The 16,870-nt window shown below is 42.8% G+C and overlaps 1 protein-coding gene across 2 annotated transcripts in view; it reads right to left on the reverse strand.

The window, feature by feature from the left end:
* Esr1 (estrogen receptor 1) overlaps positions 1–16,870 on the reverse strand; it is a 377,923-nt gene that overhangs the window by 27,880 nt on the left and 333,173 nt on the right. For both annotated transcript variants that reach the window (XM_026787318.1, NM_001282251.1), the window contains 1 exon segment: positions 11,224–11,357. In XM_026787318.1, coding sequence (XP_026643119.1) covers positions 11,224–11,357 — 134 coding nt within the window.

Consider the following 16,870-nt stretch of genomic DNA (forward strand, 5'->3'; position numbering starts at 1 on the left):
TGTGTCATCACCTCCTGGCTTCTGTGAGTCTCTCTAAGTAGAGACTTTTACCCTAAATGTTAACGATGGTTACTTCCTCTGGTGAAATTGTGATGGCTTCAGAGACTGTTTTTCTTGCTGTCTTTTCCGTATTTTCCAAGTTCCAGCATTGGGTACCCGGTAAAGAGTAAAAATGCTATGAAAAACAGAAAAAGTGCCTCTCATTCCTATTATTTCACAGACTGTGTCAACACCTGAGCTGTCGAGTGGAAAATACACCTGGCGAATGGGCCCTTCAAAGAACACAGAGATTGTCAAGGAGATATTATTCATTACTTTTCTCATAAAATTTCCATCGTCTCTAAGATGGTTCGTGTTTCTGAGACTCTCCAAGGCTGCGGTTTCTGCAGGAAATGAAGCTAACCAATTGTCATTGGAAATTTATCCAGTGGTTTCTCAGCTGGAAAGAATTCTGAGATGTCACCCAGAATCTGAGCTGCAGAGCTAATGACAGACGAGCTTCAAAGTCTGACAGGACGTGGTTTCCGGAGCACATGCGGAGGGGAATCCTAGAAGAGCATACAGCAACACAGCTTCTCTGGAAGGTTGTATGTGTTCTGCTTTGACAGGGCACAGACGCTCATCTAGTTCAGTCATTCCCATTGCCATCCCAGCCGGAAGGACCAGCGTTCCGACTGTCAGTATAGAAAGAATTTTGACATTCTGGGTGTCACTCACCACGGTTGTCAACACTAATTCTAAAGAAAACAGTGATTTCCTCATGACACTCAGGCCTTCAGAGTCATGGCTACTTCTGTCTGCAGAGAACAGAGAGGCAGAGTCCTCTTGATCCTTAGGGACTTGTTGATTTCAGGTAGGGCACAGTTTGAATCCTTTAGCAGAAAAGGGTGAGCTGAATTTAAGGTAAGGTCATGTGTCAAACTGTTTCTTCCAAGCTCATTGATGACCAGGAAATGGAATGTTCATCCCAGGAGGTCCCAGAACCAAGAGTTAGCAACATCCCTGGAAGTCTGGTTCTCTAACTCCAAAGAGTAATTTAAAATGATGTGCTTGTAGGTTTTCAGTTACTTGCTTTGCTCTGTGAAAATAAGGTCTTTTTTCTTTTTCTAATTGATTTTTATTGAGCTCTACATTTTTCTCTGCTCCCCTCCCTGCCTTTCCCCTTCCCCTCAACCCTCTCCCAAGGTCCCTATGCTTCCAATTTACTCAGGAGATCTTGTCTTTTTCTACTTCCCATGTAGATTAGATCTATATAAGTCTCTCTTAGGGTCCTCATTGTTGTCTAAATTCTCTGGGATTGTGATTTGTGGGCTGGTTTTCTTTGCTTTATGCTTAAAAAACACTTATGAGTGAGAACATATGATAATTGTCTTTCTGTGTCTGGGTTACCTCACTCAAAATGATGTTTTCTAGCTCCATCCATAAATAATGCTTTTTAAAAAATCAGTATAGCTCAGTAAAAACAATAATAAAACAAAACAAAACAAAAAAAAAAACAAGAAAAAAAGCTATAGAAAAACCAGTGGTAGAATGTAAGGCCTGAGAGAGCCTGTCATGTAAACGTGCTGACTGCTTACAAGGGTGGTTCACTGCCATGGTGTCTGTGCACAAGACAAAACTAGATGGCACCCACATGCAACATCAAGTTCAGTTCAGAGAAAAGGTAGCTTGCAAAGGAGGTGTTTATGTGATAACATATACAGAATCCTAGACTGTGGGTGCTCAGAGTACCAGCAGGGGCTGAGCAGGGGGATGCTAGCAGCTCCCTTCTCATCCTGGCAACTTTCTCCTGCCTCATAGTCCGCAAAGCACAATAGCGTATGGCTATGGGAGTCCTTTCTCAGTGATTGGTGAGGGGCAATCTAATGGCATCCATCGAGTAGGAGGCAATTTGTGTCAAGGATTTACAAATGGCCACGACCTCTTTCTCTCAGCAAATGTACTTCTACTAAAATGTGCAAACCAAAAACTAAAATTGGGCAGAAGATCGCTAAACGTATAAAATAAGCATCACTTATAATATCAATAAAAGAAAAATGACTTTTAATTGTTCAAAAAGTGAAATGCGTTAAATACATCCTGAACAAGTACATGCGATTTTTAAGCCTACTTTGGAAAAAATACTCGTGAATAACCGTGATGAAAAGATGTAAATATAAACACAGTTCTAGCTTTCATGTCGTGATGACACTTCAATGCTGGGCCACACTGTATACAGTGGGCCCACGGGACTACCATGGAGCTAAACATTTCTGATCACTTAGTGACAGCACCACCATCTACTCCAGTGTTGGGGTGCAATGAATTCCTCTCATGTTCATGCTGGTGTGGCTGTGGTCAGACCTGAGCACAGCCCTCTGCAGAAAAGTGCGGAACACAGTTACGTACACTATATCATATTCATTCAAGACAGCGAAAAGGGAATCTGTTTCTGAGTCAGTGTCTATTAGAGTGTTGTTTTTATTGGTATTTTAGAAGGTACTTATTCTATTTACAAAAGAAAAATGTTGACTCTAAAATCACACTCTGTGTTGTGCCACTAGCAGCCGGGGACATCTTATGGTCATCATCTCTTAAGTCAATCAAGAGGCCACTCGAGGCAATGGGCCTACAGCTTGGAGTTGTGCATAGGAGTACTTTGGGGTATGCACGCGACACTGAAATCACCTAGGGAAGGATTTTGCAGGGGAAGCCATGTCTATAAATGACACAAGACTATCTGTGAAAATACTCACCTAAAATATAGGAGGAAAAGATTCTCTTATCCAACACCAGGCGTTAGTTTCACTTGGTATTATTCTCAATGCTAAATTTCATTAACAGTAACCCCACCACGTGAGCAGATGAAAATGTCTGCTACATGCTTAACAAACAGTTAAGCAGCTTGTCTAAAATGGCACAACTAAGAACTGGGAGGAAGGAGCTTGGAACTCGGGTCTGCAGTCCCTTGCTCTTAGCTCTTTCACGACTCCATGGTATGATGCTTTGAGACATCAACATAGCTGGTAACATTCAGGGTAATTTTATATTCTTCTGTAAATTTTATGGTCATTAATTATCTAAAAGTTTGTTATCTCAAAGTTATATTTTAACAGAATCATTTTCCTGCTGCATCCGCCAGTTTCATCAAATCATGAGGCCCATTAGGTGGGAACCATGTACAAAGGAGCCACAAGACCCAGGGTAGCCACTGCTGTCCCTAAAGAAAGACCAGAAAGTAAAAAGGAGCACACAGTTCAAACAAAGACCCACACCCAGCAGGGTAGACATCAGACCTAAAGGTTTCGTGCCCAGCATCTGGGTGCTACTGCGGTGCCCCAAGGTCTTAGGTACCTACAACCATGTAGGTCACAAGCCAAATGACAACTCTTTCAGGTTGACTGTTTACAACCCTTGTAGCTTTTCCAAGGTGACTGCTACACATTGCTTACAGTTCTGCCTCTCTGGGACTCTTGGTGAAGCCACATGACTGAGACCCACTATCAGTTACTTAACCAGGGACACCAAACAGCAGCTGAAACCTACAATACGTTTCTGCCTGGCCTCGCTGGCTTTCCTTTGAAGTCTTGCTGGAAACTGCCATGACCTCATAACTCAAAACACCTGAAAATCTACCACAACGTATCTGCCTCCAGTATCTGCTGCTGCTATCACAGGCAATGCCTAGACCATGAGCCATAGCAGTCACGGTCATGATGGCATTATCAGAAAAGATATCAGGGTATACAATCCCTAAGTCATGCAGGCAATCAAGCCATGGCCACTGCCCAAGGGTTAAGCCTCTAAAACGAATGTGTTCTTGTGGTTGGATTTCTGAGCCTCTCTCAGCACCTCTTTGCATCCCCTGATGGGCTAGCACAGTCCCATCTAACCCCCACACAGCTCTGTCATGAGTGGTAGGCTGTGTGCATATTAATCATCTTCTTCCTTTCGCTCTTTCCCTTGCCGGGCTATGAAGTTTTCAGTTATTTCTACTTGACTTGATTTTGTTTCTAGTTCTCACTACAAGATACAGTGACATTCAACACAGAAACAGGTTTTGCTGACTATACACACATGTGGACTGGGGCTAGAGATATGGCTTAGAGCAAGTTAAGAGCAAGTGCCACTCTTGCAGAGGACCTGAGATTGGTCCCCAGCACCCATGTCAGGCAGTTTGTAACGGCCTATAACTCCGGATCAATGAGATATGACACCCTATTCAGGACTCCGTGAGCACTACACTCACATGCATAAACCTACACACACACACACACACACACACACACACACACACACACACACGTGCCCACGCACTCACATGCAATTAAAAATAAAAGTAAAATAATTTTTTTAAACAGAAATTCAATGATAGTTTTGATATTGAGAAATCTCCGCCAAATAATCTCTAGCCCATCATTTTTTAACTTTGGCCTTCATTACAGCCTTAGGGCTTGGGCATTATCTAGTGAAGTTCTTTTAAGGGTATAACAATGAGGTTAACCTTTTCTCTTACATCATCCTCCCACTGTCTAGCCTTATAGTTGGAATTTTTCCTAAGACAGTCCATAGTGCTCCCCTTACAGTAGCTAAGACCCTCTCCACTTGTTTTTCCAAGTTCTCCCTTGCTCTGCTCCTGGCCCTGTCTTAAAGCTGCTCCCATACTTTCAGTAACTACTTGTTAACAGGCATACTTGATGGTATCAAATATTTGCCAGTCTTGTCAGTCCATGATTTTGTTGCTAACAGCGTACCATGGTCTGGGTAAACTACAACCCAAACGATCTATTATGGCTCAGAGCTCTGGTCCGTGGGTTGGGGGTTATAGATAATGGAGGTTTTCGTGTTGGCAGAACCCAAAATAGTGCAAAGCATCACATTGCAAGAGATCGGAAGTGTGTGGACCTGTGTGGATACTCCCATCCTTGTCTTTCCTTTTTATAAAGCCACCAGCCAGTTATAGTGGTGCCATCCTAATGGCCTTATCTAAGCCCAGACACCTTTCCAAAGCTTCATCTGTGCACACCATAGTCAAGTTAACACACCTCCTCTTATTATCTCCTAATGGGATTAAATTTTAACATGTCATATTCAAACCCACCAATGTGACCATTATTCTTGATTGTCAACTTGATACAATTTGGAATAGTAATGGAAGTATAGCTCTAGGTGTATCTATAAGGATGTTTTCAAAAAAACGTTTTGATGAAGACAGAAGAGCTTCTGTGAGTCTGAGTAGTGCCATCTCATAGGCTGAGGTCTGGAAGTGAACTTAAAGGGCCAGCAAGCCGAGCACCGCATCCATCCATCAATGCTTCCTGACTGTGGCAGCGATGTGACCTGCTTCCTCATGCTACTGGTGTTATGTCTTCCTGTCACAACGAACTGCGCCCTTAAACTGTGAAGCAAAAGAAATCCCGACTTCCTTCTGCCACATATCTATCACAGCAGTGAGAAAAGTAAGCCATCCAGTTGGCCCTCCCAGGTCTCAGAAGCTCCAAGAGATCTCTGAGACAGTATACAGTATGTGAGCTGCCAATCTCAGTCTTGTACATAGTCTACTCACAAAAGCACGTTTATCACACAAACAGACCCTTCACTGAAAACGGCAGGGATTCTGCAGGCCTCCAGTGTTCCGTCAGCGGTTTACTTTATAATAATGGCTACTGCTATTTCTTCTGTTGAGAAGAATAAAGCCATTTCCTTTATAAAGACAAAAGGGAAGGTGCTTGTATTTGGAGGCTGTGGAAAACATGCACTAGCATTCTCCTGTATTTACAGGCAAGGAGCAGGGCCACATCCCTTACAGACATTCTTTCAGCAGCCATGACAGTTGTGAGGCCTTAGGCTCGCTAGGTACTAGTGGACCCATTAGAGTTAGGCAAAGAGCTTATCAGGGGTCTCCACCCTTCAAGTAAACAGCAGAGTCCATTTTCTGAATTGAGACCATTCCAAAGACAGAGGCCAGGTCACAGCCCACTTGTGGGAAACCATATCACCCAAGAACTCTAAGGTTGAATCAGAAACTGTCACAATAGAAAGGCTTCAAAACTTGAGAGGACTTTGCTGCCTGCAGAATTCAGTCAGAGGGACCGACAGTGAACTACTTGGCAACCATGAAGTGCCATTCATCTCAAAATAATGACAGTAAGCAGACTCTGTGGTGAACATGCTTGGCATCACAAAAAAGTCAAGAGATAATAGAATCTTTTCTGATGTGACAGCACTGGCATCCAGGCGATGTGTCCATGTGCTATTTCCCAGGCCTGTTCTTGTCAGGAACTTTTGACTGTGGAGAGTTATGAATCCTTGATGTTTTAAAGTCAATATGGTTTTTTTTAATGTTCTTTTATCTAAACATAGAGCCTCTCTAAATCATTGTTTTATTTCTAAACTTGAAAATCTAAATGCTTTCGAGGGCTTGTCTAATCTAATAACACAGAGTACAAATAATCCAGAATGGGGTGACGGGGGTGGGGGCCTCTCTGAGATGGAAACTTTATTATAACTCATCATGAATTAAATGTTTCTCTAACAAGAATGCAGCTGCTCATGAGGGCAGCAAAGGCCATCAGCTTTGCCTCATGCGCTTTCCATCAGGCACCATGAAAACAGGGCATGCATATTAGCACAGCAGAGCCAGGCAACAGAAGACAGCTGCTATGTTTTAAAATGTATGTGTGACATGCATGATCTTCTTTAACTTTGCCTTCCATCCCTAAATGAATACCTAAGCTACACAGTTTAGCAGCTTTTGTCATTTAGTTTCTCCAACTCTTTTCTCCCTTGGACTTTCAGTGGTCTGTCGGTTTTATTAGTTCTTATTCCTTTTTCGAATTTCTTCCATTGAAAGACAAGTGTCAGCGGAAGTTGAGTTTGGGGAAAATAGGTAATCAAGGGTGTCAAGTTTCAACAGCAGGAGATACTCCAGGAGCAACCAGAAAGCCTTCTGGTGGTGATGGACTGAGGCTTCTGGGTAGCCGGAACTGGCCTGTGGGTCATGGAGTAAGACAGACAGGAGAGAGAGTGCTGGAAGCAGGAACTGGAGGAGCTCTCTGGGATCTGCTGGATAAGCTGGCAGAGATGGAGATGAGCTGACAGTGAGACAGGTTCTCTAGAAAACAATATACAGAACTGTAGGGTGTATGTGTGTGTGCGCGCACACCCGTGCATGTGTGTGTGTGGGTAAAAGGTGGCTCCAAAAATTAGTCATTATGATAGACATAATTGATAAATTGAATTGAAGGCTTAACTGCACATACATGACTTTTCCAAGGCTGGTAAAGCACTCACTGACCGGTTAGCAACCTGCCTGGGAGTTTTTGGAAGGGGCGTTAGGCTAAGAAGGCAGACAATTAAGTGCCATGCAGGGATCCTGCAGTTTTGTCTCTGTGGTCTGTCAACACAAGGTCAAACCCATATGGTCAAGGTCATCCTGCATCAGTTAAGCCGCACAATTTACGAAGTCTCCAGGTAGCTGCTACGGTCCCTGCTACTATTAGCATCGCATCTTTCCACTTTTTGGGGAGCCTACCTGGGAGATTTCAAACTGAAACATTTCATTATAAAAGTCGGAGATCCATTCAGCTGAAGCCAGGTTCTCACTCTTACAACGAGAGTTTTCATGGCACACGGCCTTCTGTGCTCTGCTAACTGTATCCTCCATGTCTACGTCATTGTCCCCCTGTCCTCAGTAACCCAGGGAAGGCATGTACTTCAGAATGAGAGGAAGAGCCTAGAAAGATGACAACTCTCCAGGCCATGCCCCTGCAATGTTCAGCAAATAGGTATCTATTAAGGGGTTACATGAGCCAATGTCTGTTGACAATATGTGGCCCCATGATCACGAGAAACACAAAAGGAACAACAAACCATTCTTAGGAAAATTGGGAAATACACATATAAAAAAAAGAGAGAATGATTCTGCTTAAAGAGACAAAAACCACACAAAATCAGATCATTCATTTGGGCATGTTTGACATGAAGACCTCAGCAAGAATGTTATAAATACAGAATTACTGAAGAAATGGATGCGAGCTTTTAGGAAAGAAATTAAGTTGGGCAGCTATCAAAAGGCTAGTTCATGAGTTATTAAGAAGCCAAACAGCCCAGAGAAGGCGGACTCACTATGGAGCTGGACCTGGAGGCAGTGGGATTGTCTGAATGATCATGAAAGGAGCTGACGTCACACTGGACAGAAGGAGGTGTGCAGCCAGGTGCGGCAGGTGCTTCTCAGCCTCCTCCTGTGGCTAGCATGCCCGCCCTTCCTCTCACTTCCTCTGCAGGCTCCTGCCCTGAGTCTGTCTGCCCTCTTTCTACTGTCCTCCTCTTGGACTCCGTCCAGTTAGTTCTCAGAAAGCTTTGAAGCTGGCACTGACTTTTCGCTAAGGCCTGTCTGCATTAGCCAAGACCACATCTCTCCTTCGATGCGGGATCAGTGATTGTCCTATGGATGATCCTGAGCTTTTGCAAGCAAGTAAATCATTCCAACTAACACAGGATTTGTCTCCTCCCAAACAGCGGTGAGGAGGTCTTCTGTGGGAATTCTGGCCTTGGAGACCCTCTTGGGGCTTCTAGAAAGACATTCTGAACAGGCCCTCAAAACAGTCCTTCACTTCTCCCGATTCTGCCTCCAAACCAAGGTCACTGTGAACAGACTCTCAGAACTGGGTAACAGAGAATCGGCACAAGACATGAACTTCCTCCCTCCCAACCCCCGAGGCTTAGCCAGAGATGGGCAGCCATCTTCTACCCAGGTTCTCTGAGTCACAGCCTGTGTGGCCTCTGTCAGAGGTTCCTGGAGTCACAATCTCATGAGAAGTCAAGAGTTGTCCCAGTTCAAAGCCGTGAGTTGGTTAAGGTTTTAGAAACATCTGGAACTCCTCGAGTTGTAATTGTGTGTGGAGTGTGGGGTGGAGGGAGGGCGCTGGGGCAGTAATTGATGGCAATAACCGTCTGTGGCAGACTTCTTTTTTTTCCACTCTGAAAAGGCTTCCCAGTACTGGCCCATTGTGTCTCAGAGACTCGTCGTCTTTGGCTCTGCTTTTCCAGGAACAATAGCAGACACGAGGAACTGTGCAAGGCACGGGCCTTTCTTTCTAGAACGCTGCTCACTTTGTGGTGAGAAGAGCGGCTTTGCCTGTCTGGGCTGGGCGGCTGCGTCTGCCTCGTTACAGCTCTCCTGAGCCGGCAGTACTGACCTTGATGGCAAAGGCAAGCAGCTACCCATCATCTCACGAAACGATAACCGTCAACTCTGCAGTAGACACAACCTTTTATTTCCCAAACAGTGTCCCGCATGTATACAGAACTTCTGAGATGGAGGGCAGGAAAAAAAGTCAGGGGGTGAAGGCTTGACCAATCAGTAAGATTGAGCTGGGACCCCAATTCTGGAGTAGGAAATACAGGATGAGGCTCCAGGTCAGTCTTATAAAGGATTTCTGGTGAGACCTTAACATTTTATTCTATTAGGTTATAAAAATTCAGAGCCCACAAATCTAGTGTTTCATCTTTAATTTTTGCAATAATATGGAACATGCATCAGCACCACTGTAAGAGCAGAAACAACAGAACTGTAGGAAAAGGGACGCATGTGTGTGGGAAACAGTTTTTTTTAGGACCACAGGTATCCACTGGGCTTATTCTACAACTTAACTTCCTGTCTCTGGGGCATTCTTTTCCGATTAGAGTAGGAGTACCAACAAACAGAAAAGAAGTTCCCAACACTTGTCAGGCATGCTGTCCCTGAAGTTAACAGATTGGCCACACGCAGGCTGGCCACACGCAGGCTGTCCGCACGTGCCAACCCTCCACTGAAGAAGGAGCCGGATCGGGACCTGGCGCCGTGCAGGCGAGTGGCTCTCCTCCCAGAACAGTCATCCAATAAAGAGCCATTGTGGGATCTGGACCCTTCAACGTGCAGGACAAACGGCTCAAATGAGAAAGCACAATGCTCGTGAGTGGGACTAGGAACTTGAATGCAGCGTAATCACTTCCCGAGTGCCCATTGCGCCCTATTATGCTTTCCACGGAACTTCGCTCCCCAATTCAGTCCTTGCCTAGAGTAATAGTCCCAATTTCCGTTTCTCGGTTGATAAGTGAAGATGATTACAGTGATAACTATTAAGGAATATGGGTGCCTAGCGCTGGTGGGGAACCCAAGTAGAAAATTGGCCGGGGGGAGGGGGAGAGGAGATGGGGAGGGTTTGGGGTCATGAGGATGAGACAGCCTTGGGGATAGAGAACTGATTCACTCTGGGTACGATCATTCGGTGGCTCTACTTGAGGAATCCGAGACCAGGCATGGTGTGAGGAACTAAAACAAGTCAGAGGCTTGAGAACAGACGTGATTTCTATGAGAGGGGGACACTGAGATACAACAAATGGAACTGTGGAACAGATGGCCCTGGATAAGGGCATCTACATGGCATTCAGAGGGGCTGAAAGAGTAAGAGCATCAATTCAGGCTGAGCCACAGTTTCTATCTGAGTGACCTGTGGTGACACCCATGTCTAACTGCCAACCTCAGAGAAAAGAAGAAAGAAAGAAAAGGGAAAAGAAAGGGGAGGGGAGGGAAGGGAAGGGACAGGAAGGAAGGAAAAGAGGAGGAAAGAAACAGAGCAGATAAATACAAGTGCACTGGCTCCTAGCTTGGCTTCCTCAGCTGAGGCCTGTGTAGGGATGAGAGCCAAGGACTGCGAACAACTCCGCCTGAATGAAGGGCCCTTTCAGAAGCCTTGTCATAGCCTTCCATGGTCCTCCAGTTGAGGACGGTTCTATTTTATTTTTCTAAAACTTTAAGCCAAGTGTACCTTTAATCAGTTTTAACCAGAAACATGTTCTGCTTCCAATAACTCTTTCTTTATATCTTGATGACATCATTTTTCTTATTGGTGCTAGGTACTGAACCCAGGGCCTTGAACCTGCTAAGCACACACTGCACAGTTGAGTTGTGCATCCAGGACCTGCGTCATAACTTGAAAGGACTGCTCCTTGGTCTGGCTCCATTTTAGCATGTAAAACTATCTACAGACACACAAACATTTTTCACATACCATATTTGATCAACACGGTTCTGTGTCTCTAATTAGAATGATGACAGGTTATTTCAAATACATGTCATTTCTTTCAATGTCTAACATTATACTTTATATTGAGTAAATTGGCTCTAGTTAAAAAGAAAATTACAAGTAAACATTTCTCCCAGAAAACCCACCACCAAATTCTTTCAGGTTAGCGACTTACCAGAATTAAGCAAAATGATAGATTTGAGGCACACAAACTCCTCTCCCTGCAAGTTCATCATGCGGAAGCGAGTTGACGCAGCCAGCAGCATGTCAAAGATCTCCACCATGCCCTCCACACATTTACCCTGGTTCCTACAAAAAAAGGTTAAAAAGCGTTAAGGTACAGAAAACCATCCACAAGATGTAAGGTTCACATCCATAAAACTCTCCGAGCCTCCAAATTGTAGTGAACATCGGCAACCCACTTTCTTTCACCGAATGTGAGCATCCATTTAAATTTGAGACGGCAAGAGAGAAAAATGTTCTTCATCAATAAAACCTTAAAATTATTACAAGAGTTCTGATGTCCAATGGCCAAATCTGCTGTGTTAAATGAGGAGTTCTCTTGGCTTATGGGTAATCAAAGATACTTACAGTTCAGGTGTGATGATGGAGCTGCTACTACATTTTAGACATTGTACATATTATAGGGACAAAGAAAGATCCTGCATCCTAAGATGCTTATGGGTTTTCAATCATGTGCAGTGTCCTCCATCCATTTTGGGATGCTTTTTGGGACAAGGAAAACCAAAGCAGCTATAGACTGTGTCACTGATACTACATGGAACGGCACGTGAAGGCTGGTTTAGTCAGTGGCATTCAACTTTGCCCTAAGAGATGCAGGATTAATTCAGGAAAAGAGACTGCATGATTGGAAGAGAGACATGCCTTACCATGGACTTGAGGAGGAGAGAGGGAATAAATTTGTAAGAGTTGGGAACTGTTGGTCAACTCCATGTAATCTATGTCACTCAGGGTAAGGCAGGATTTTATCTTGTACTATAGACTCAGCTTCAATAATTAGTGTTAGCCAGCAATCTCACTGAAATCAGGAACAAGACAAGGTTGTCCACTCTCTCCATTTCTATTCAATACATTTTTTGAGGTCCTAGCTAGAGCAATGAGATACCAAAAGAAGATCAAAGGGACAAGAAGAAGTCAGATGATATGATACTTTACATAAGCAACCCCAAAAGATTCTACGAAGGAACTTCTACAGCTCATAAACACTTTCAGTAATGTAGCAGGATACAAGATTAACTCAAAAAAAAAAAATCAGTATCACTCCTGTACACAGATGATAAAAGGACTGGGAAAGAAATCAGAGAAACATCACCCTTCACAATAGCCACAAATAGCATAAACTATCTTGGAGTAACTCTAACCAAACAAGTGGAAGACTTGTATGACAAGAACTTTAAATCTTTGGATAGAGAAATTGAAGAAGATACCAGAAAGCAGAAAGAACTCCCATGCTCTTGGGTAGGTGGAATTAACATAGTAAAAATGGCAATCTTACCAAAAGCAATGCCCATCAAAATCCCAGCAAAATTCATCACAGACCTTGAAAGAATGGTACTTAATTTCATATGGAAAAGCAAAAAACCCAGGATAGCTAAAAAAAATCTTGTACAATAAAAGAACTTCTGGAGGCATCACGATTCCTGATGTACTACAGAGTACTACAGAGCTACAGTACTGAAAACAGCCTGGTATTGGCATAAAAACAGACAGGAAGACCAATGAAACTGAATCGAAGGCCTAGATTTTAATCCACACACCAACAAACACCTGATTTTTGACCAAGAAGCAAAAAAATATCAAATGGAAAAAGAAAGCATATTTAACAAATGGTGCTGCCATAACTGGATTTCAACATATAGAAGAATGAAAATAGATCCATATCTATCACCATGCACAAAACTCAAGTCCAAATGAATCAAAGACCTCAATATAAAGTAAGTCACACTGAACCTCATAAAAGAGAAAGGGGGAAGTATACTTGAACACATTGGCATAGGAGACCACTACCTAAATATAACCCTACAGTACAGACACTGAGAAAAACAAATAATAAATGGGACCTCCTGAAACTGAAAAGCTTCTCTAAAGCAAGGGACATGGTCAACCAGACAAAACGGCACCCTACAGAATGGGAAAAGATCTTCACCAGGCCCACATCAGACAGAGGTCTGATCTCCAAAATATACAAAGAACTAAGAAATTGGTTATCAAAAGAACAAATAATTCAATAAAAAATGGAGTACAGACTTAAACAGAGAACTCTCAACAGAGGAATCTAAAATGACTGAAAGATCCTTAAGGAAATGTTCAACATCCTTAGTCATCAGGGAAATGCAACTCAAAACAACTCTGAGACTCCATTCTTATACCTTATATATCATATACTTGATATGGCCAAGATCAAAAACACTGATGACAACTTATACTGGAGAGGTTGTTGGGTAAAGAGAACACTCCTGCATTGCTAATGGGAATGCAAGCTGGTACAGCCCCTTCCTCAAGACCCACAAATACCACTTTTGGGTATATATCCAAAGGATGCTCAATCATGCCACAAAAACATGTGCCCAACTATGTTCATAGCAGCATTGTTTGTCATAGCCAGAACCCAGGACAACCTAAATGCCTCTCAGCTGAAGAGTAGATGAGAAAAAGGTGGTACATTTATACAATGGAGTACTACACAGCAGAAAAAAATAATGACATCTTGAATTTCACAGGCAAGTAGATGGAGCTAGAAAACATCATTTTGAGAGAGGTAACCTAGACCCAGATAAACAATTATATGTGCTCACTCATAAGTGGTTTTTAAACATAAAGCAAAGAAAGTCAGCCTACAAATCACAATTCCAGAGAACTTAGTCAACAAAGAGGACCCTAATAAAGACATACAAGGATCTTATCTACATGGGAAGTAGAAAAAGACAAGATCTCCTGAGTAAATTGGGAACATGGGGACCACGGGAGAGGGTTGAAGGGGACGGGAGAGGCAGTGAGTATAGCAGAGAAAAATGTATAGCTCAATAAAAGTCAATTAAAAAAATTACCTGTCTCAAAAAATCAAAAAAAATTGTGTTAGTGACTAGTAAATGATCAATCTTAAGGGGCTATCACATGCACCTGTAACTTATCTATGGGGTTGTTTCAGATATTAAATAAGATACTATATATAAGAGAAATTAATTCATTTTAAGGCATGATCTATTTAAAGAACTGAAAATACAGAAGAAAGTTAAAAATAATCTATAAGCAAACATTTATAAAACATACAAGCAATTCAAACATTATCACAAATGCACCATGAGTCTTAGGTTTTGCTTTAGTCTCAGAGTTCTCTACAGAGGAGTAGCTTAACACTGAACACAATGACATGCAATCAGGTGTCATTTGATGGGAACGCCTTCTGAGTAACACATCTGTAATCAGGCAGTGTTGTCTAAGTAAGATAGCCGTGATGGCTCTGAGTGATATGGTCTTGGGGGACCACTGCTGACCAAAACACTGCTAGCAGGACACGATGAACATCTTCCGGGCCACTTCCTTCTTCACTGGCATGTAGTTTGCTTTCAGGCATCATGCTGATGCAACAACTCATTAAGAAGTAATCTTCATGTTTGTCTCTGATGTCGTGTACAGAGAGCTTGAAAACAAACTTCTAGAAATGGAATTCCTAGGTAAAAGGATATGCTTATTGATTTTGGTGAACTACTTAAATATAACATTCAAAAAGCTTATTATTTATAAATACAAAATAGATAGAAAAAGTCTTTTTTCTTTTCACCCTGAGGTTTATATGTAGGCTTCCCACAGGTTAAGAATATGATTTATTAGCTGGGCGGTGGTGGTGCACGCCTTTAATCCCAGCACTCGGGAGGCAGAGGCAGGCGGATCTCTGTGAGTACGAGACCAGCCTGGTCTACAGAGCTAGTTCCAGGACAGGCTCCAAAGCCACAGAGAAACCCTGTCTCGAAAAACCAAAAAAAAAATATGATTTATTATTTTACTATGGAGAAACATTGGCAGCCCTGTGGAGTATATTAACGTGACATTTTCTCTGACCTTCCTGTTCCTATCCTTTGCCTACATTTCCCCTCAGGGTTGTCAGTCATATTCATATTGATTATTAAGAACTCTTTCTATATTGCAGCCATTACTCTTGCATTAGAGCTATCTTTCATGGTTTGTCATATATTTCCTTCGATTTTGTTCTTGGTATTTTCTTCTACAAAATATTCCTTGCAGGTCAAACTTTTCATTGATAGTTTTCAAACAAAATGAGTCAGTCCTCGTTCTGATAGCATACGACAATTCTCTTATGCTTCCTTAGTTGAAGTTAGGCACTCTTTTGGTATCAATCTTTGATCATCTGAGATATTTTCATTTTTCTGACAACTCTATTGAGCTAAAGCTAAATACCAGAGAGTCACCCATTTAAGAAGTATCATGAGACTTTCATATGATCATAGCACAACCAGCCTTTGGGTATTATTTTGGTTCAACAGGTAAGATAGGATTGAGCTCAGTATTTTTCTTCCAGGTAGCAAGCAATTTTTATTACTGTCACTTATGGAACTTATTGTCACTTTATAATGCTGACTTGTAATCTGCAAGGGATTTTTGATATATTCATGCACATCTAGCAGGTTAACATGTTGCTTTTTCTCGTTTTGCTGATAAAAAATTTAGACCCAAACTGGTAAACCAAACCATACAGCTCTACCAACCAGAGGACAGAATACCAACAGCACAGTTTCTTTTATCTTCCTTTCTTGTTCTATGTTAAGACACTCCACAGGTTTAACTGGTACCAGTTGTTGGGTTAGACATCAGAGTAGGCCAAGGGAGGCAAGAGTATCGGTAACATGTCAAGAATGGAAACAAGATGGCAAGGAGGAAGGCAAATACCACATGGTGGATATATTCCTTTAGGAGGTATAAGAGCCTCTACATAGAAAAGCAAGTCCCCCAAATGCAATCTGGATCGATAGTCAAACAACTGGTTTAGTATTCTCAGACTAACTTTACTGAGTTCTCACATGCAATGGAGTGTCCACGCACAAGGGACAGCATTTAAGTATCTGGCAGAGAAAGCCTGATAAATAAAGGAATGTGTCTTTGAGAGAGTGCTTGGCCACTGAGCCCGAATATCAGAAGTGCCACCTGCACTTAGATGTAGATGGGAAATCTGGATGGTTGGGGGTTTAGGAGAAGGGAAGAGGAACCTTTAGAAGCTACGCTGTTGGACCCTGGGGTGCGATTGGTGATCACATCAAAGGATCCTTTGGCCGTGGCTGGAGAGTGCAGACCACGGGTGCGTTTTTCTTGGTACACAGTTCCTTTTTTAAAAAGTCGTACATCTTCTGTCTAGTGAGGAGAATAAACAAGGATGGGGGAAATGTTTGGAGGATGAAGCTTTAAAAATAACAACTCACAGCCAAAATAGAGAAATGTTCCTTTCTCAGTATAAAGTCTCTGTTCACTTAACAGACTGCACAGCGGCAGGGGAGGGAGCCTGGGTGTGGGAGGGAGCCTGAACACACCCGCTGTGAGCAAAAAGTTCAGCTCAGAAACCGAGAAAGGAGAGGCTTAGCAGCTCTCCCTCTCAACAGTCCCCTGAGGAGCTTTTCTTAACTCCTCCTGCCCCTTCTGCCTGACTATCCTGTTATTCCTAACCGTTAATTATTACCTGGAGATGCACAATGCTTGTTCCCCAGTACCTGTGAGAGAGCAGCGATGGTGCGTTTCTCAGATTCTCAACTCAGTTCTCGTTTCTCTCTCTCTCTCTCTCTCTCTCTCTCTCT

This window comes from Microtus ochrogaster, linkage group LG9, assembly GCF_000317375.1.
Source record: "Microtus ochrogaster isolate Prairie Vole_2 linkage group LG9, MicOch1.0, whole genome shotgun sequence".
In the NCBI taxonomy this organism is placed as follows: Eukaryota; Metazoa; Chordata; class Mammalia; order Rodentia; family Cricetidae; genus Microtus; species Microtus ochrogaster.